This window comes from Cervus elaphus, chromosome 1 (genome assembly GCF_910594005.1).
Source record: "Cervus elaphus chromosome 1, mCerEla1.1, whole genome shotgun sequence".
NCBI classification, from domain to species: domain Eukaryota; kingdom Metazoa; phylum Chordata; class Mammalia; order Artiodactyla; family Cervidae; genus Cervus; species Cervus elaphus.
Genome location: NC_057815.1, coordinates 56,563,930 through 56,567,676, shown reverse-complemented (window position 1 = coordinate 56,567,676; position 3,747 = coordinate 56,563,930). Strand labels below are relative to the sequence as shown.

At 49.6% G+C, this 3,747-nt stretch overlaps 1 protein-coding gene across 2 annotated transcripts in view; it reads right to left on the bottom strand.

Annotated features, from left to right (window-relative positions):
- Positions 1 to 2,565: 2,565 nt before the first annotated feature.
- DENND5A (DENN domain containing 5A) overlaps positions 2,566 to 3,747 on the bottom strand; it is a 92,775-nt gene continuing 91,593 nt past the window's right edge. The window contains exon 23 of one of the 2 annotated variants that reach the window (XM_043903470.1): positions 2,566 to 3,593. In XM_043903470.1, coding sequence (XP_043759405.1) covers positions 3,410 to 3,593 — 184 coding nt within the window. In that variant the 3' untranslated portion in view covers positions 2,566 to 3,409. The remainder of the gene's footprint in view (positions 3,594 to 3,747) is intronic. The other variant, XM_043903479.1, reaches the window with a different exon arrangement.

The following is a 3,747-nucleotide window of genomic DNA, read 5'->3' as shown; positions in this document are numbered from 1 at the left end:
CTGCTCTGAGATGTGGTCCTGTCATGGGTGAGTCTGCCCTGAGTTAGACTATACACGTGGTCATGAGCACATACTGCAGGTGACCTGTTCAGACTGCACACTGCACTGGGGACATGCAGTTGTCATGTCTTAGCCCAGTAGTTGTGCTCTGACCCCAGGTTTCCATTCCACACATCAGACAAGGAGGGTTTGGAGCAGCAGCAACATTCTTCACAGGTGTACATGTGCACAAGGAGGGCCGTGTACAGGTGGCATGGCTTTGGTTTTTGGTGTCAGCAGCATGCGTTCGTTCATTCATTCAGTCCACATCTACTGAGCACCAGCAACGTTCAAGGCCCTGGGACACCTGTCGACCTTTTGTCTCCCATTTTGTGGGCCCACACATCTGCTCTCCTCCCTGTCTGACTCGACTCTAGTACTTCCCCAGGCATCCTAGTCAGGAGGGCACATTCACATCGCCACACCTTCGCCTGCAGTTCGCTCTACATGCAATCTCCACTCATCTGAAAATCCTCCATCCTAAGCAGATATGGTCACAGTGAGCAGTATCTCTCCTGATGTCACCAGTTCAGTTCAGTTCAGTCGCTCAGTCGTGTCCGACTCTTTGCTCCCCCCAAAATACTTGCCTCTGAGCTCTCTGAGGACAGGGGGTCTGGGTCATAGGAACTAGGACAGGGCTTGATACAATACAGTAATAGCCATGACCAGCATTTACATACACTTGACCTGTTCTACATATACATGCAGAGTTATTCAGTCCTTACAACAAGCCTATGACACAGTCACTATTATCATTCCCATTTCATCGACAGTGAGTAAACAGCTTGCTTTCTCAGTCCCAGTAGCAGAGCAAGGATTCAACCTAAGGACTTTGGCCCACAGTTTGTGATGTTAACAACTGCCAATGAATTCACATATTCCACAGACACCTACTAGGTACAAAACAGGTGCCAGCTAGTACTTCATGAACAGTCGATCAGGTTCTTCCCTCATAAAGCTTACGTTTAAAAATAGCAAATAACTAGTATTTTCAGGTTACAGGTGTTAGGAAGGAAAATAAAGAACAGAGAATAAAAAGTGACTTGGTATTTTAGAGTGGTCAGGGCAGGTCTCTCTGTGGACATCTGAGCAGAGACCTGAATCCAGTAAGGGAGCAGCTCCAAAGCCACAAGCTTGGAGTAAACAGTTCTGGTAACTGCAGACGACTTATGTGATGTGTGGCCTTGGGCAAGTGACTAAACTTCTCCAAGCTTCAGTTTCCTCACCTATAAACTGAATAATCTAAATTTGCCTTGCGAGTTGTGAGGAAAAGGGAGAGGTGTATGTGCAAAGCATCTGGCTTAAGGTCATCTCTGGCCCAGCGCCCAACAACACACAAATGCTCTGAGGCACCTTCCCTCCCACTCCCCTAGCCCCAGCCTCCTAAAACACCTGGACTCCCACGACCCACTCACACCCCCTGCTGGCAGGACGGCGCACTGCGGCTGCCCTGAAACCTCCAGTTGCTTCCTCACCTCTTCAAAAAGCCTCACCTGAAGAATGCCTGTCACCAGGGCAGGAGATGAACCATAGACCCTCTCCACCCTCTAGAAGCTCAGTCTAAGAAGTGGGCCCAATGTGAAAGCAGACAATGCCCCCAGAAAGGAAGTTCTAGCATCTAAGAAACTGCAGGAGCACAACGAAAGAATGATTAACGGTGCCCAGGGAGGAGTCAGTAGGTGATTTCTAAAGTAAACCCTGAACAAAGAACACAAGCAGACATGAGGGAAGGCATTCCAGGCAGAGGGAACAGAACATGCCAAGTCAGGGAAGCATAAAAGAGGACACTGATTGGCTTGAGGGGCTATACGTGATTGTGCTACACACACCTCTGGGGTTTCCTGCCAAAGCAGCTTGGTTGAAAAATAAAACCAAATCAAGCTGACTTACGGGACTTCCCCGATGGCTCAGCAGGTAAATAACCCGCCTGCCAATGCAGGAGACAAAGGAGACACAGGTTCGATCCCTGGGTCAGGAAGATCACTTGGCGGAGGAAATGGCAACCCACTCCAGTATTCTTCCCTGAAGAATCCTTTGGACAGAGGAGCCTGGTGGGCTACAGTCCATGGGGTCGCAGAGAGTCAGACATAACCGAGCACACCACACACAAGCTGATTTCTGGGAAACTGACAAAGCTCTATCACCTGCCACACTGGGAAAAAGCTTTCTTTCCCGAGGGCAGACAGGCTCTCACGTGCCCAGTGTTCTCACATCTGGTCTTTCTTACCCTCAAGAAAAGGCCCATCCTGTCTCAGTCAAGTGACCACATTTGCAACTTAGGTCTTTTTCCCCCTGCCTCAGCCTCCTCCTCTGGACGGTGGGAAAATAACCCTTGTCTGCATTCCTCTCAAACAGCCAAGGAAGCTCCTGGCGCCACAGTGGGTAGGAAGCAGGACCCAAAGCCCCTCACCCCCCTGGGCAGGCCTGGTGGGGCAGGCAGTGCTACAGCCCCTTCCTCCCAGATCAAACCGTGCTCTCCACCCCCCCCCCTCACGGCCCCCACGCCAAAGTCAGGGGCCCACACAGTTTCGTTTCAGGTGTTTTATTAAGTGGGCCATACTGCAGCTGGTTTCTAAGTTGCAAAACAACATAAATTTAACAGTAATAACATAGCCAGTTAGACTGGGACAGCTTTTTCTTTCCTTAAAAAAAATAGAAAAAAGAAAAAAAAAAAGACTTAAAACATACAATGGAGGGTTAAATAAATAATACATTAAAAAAAAAAAAAGGAAAACCTGTTAAAACATGCTTATATTTACTTCTGTGCAACTGTGTGCCAAGAGGAAACGTGATTCTCTGCACGATGATACATCCTGGCATGTCACCTTCCCAAATAATACTGACAAAACAGAAAAGACAGAGGGCTGACTCATCAGTGCTTACAGAGGCACTACTAAAAATCCCTTTGATTGGAGCATGGGGATTCCTGCTTAGCACACCTGTGTGGCCCGTGAAAGCCAAATATCCATAATAATGTTAATATAGAAAACATTAGTTTAAAAACAATGTGGAATGGCCTCATTAACGCGGCAGGGCGAGGAGGCAGAACTGCCCCGCGGCGCCGCAGGCTCAGTCCAGGGAGGCCGCAGGCTCCAGCGTGGCCACGGCGAGGGAGGGCACCAGCTTCAAAATAAGCGGCACCAACCTCGTCTCCCTCTCCCTATCACTCTTTCACATGAAAGTGTGTAAAAAGCAAATCAGCAAATAAACTCTAAAATAGATTATTTATTCCAAAAATCCTCTACTTTTCTTTTTACAGTGAGTGTACATCTCCTCTCATCTCCTGCACAACTCGCTTAGGTCCCTCTGGGAAGAAGGGGCAAAGCTGCAGGCGAGTCTCTGGGTCCTGCTGCTGGCTGGTGCCGGGAGGTCAGATGTCGATGCCCTTGACCAGGGACGTCTCCAGCGTGATGTTGAACTCCTGCAGCGTCTGCAGCACGCGGATCAAGGAATTGACAAGTGTGTGGTCTTTGATCAGTGCCACATCCTCATACATGTGTGCGGTGATGGGGCAGTCGGCCAGCAGGGCGATCCAGTGGTGCAAGAGGTGGTCTCTGGCAGGGAAGGATCCATTCCAATGGGTCAGAGGGACAGGAGACAGTTAGCAAAAGCCCAAGAGGGAACCTGCCCCATCACCCCCTGAACCAAGTGTGAAGCAGGAGAAGCAGGTCTCTCCCCACAGTCCCCTTTCGCTCCCCCAAGAGCACC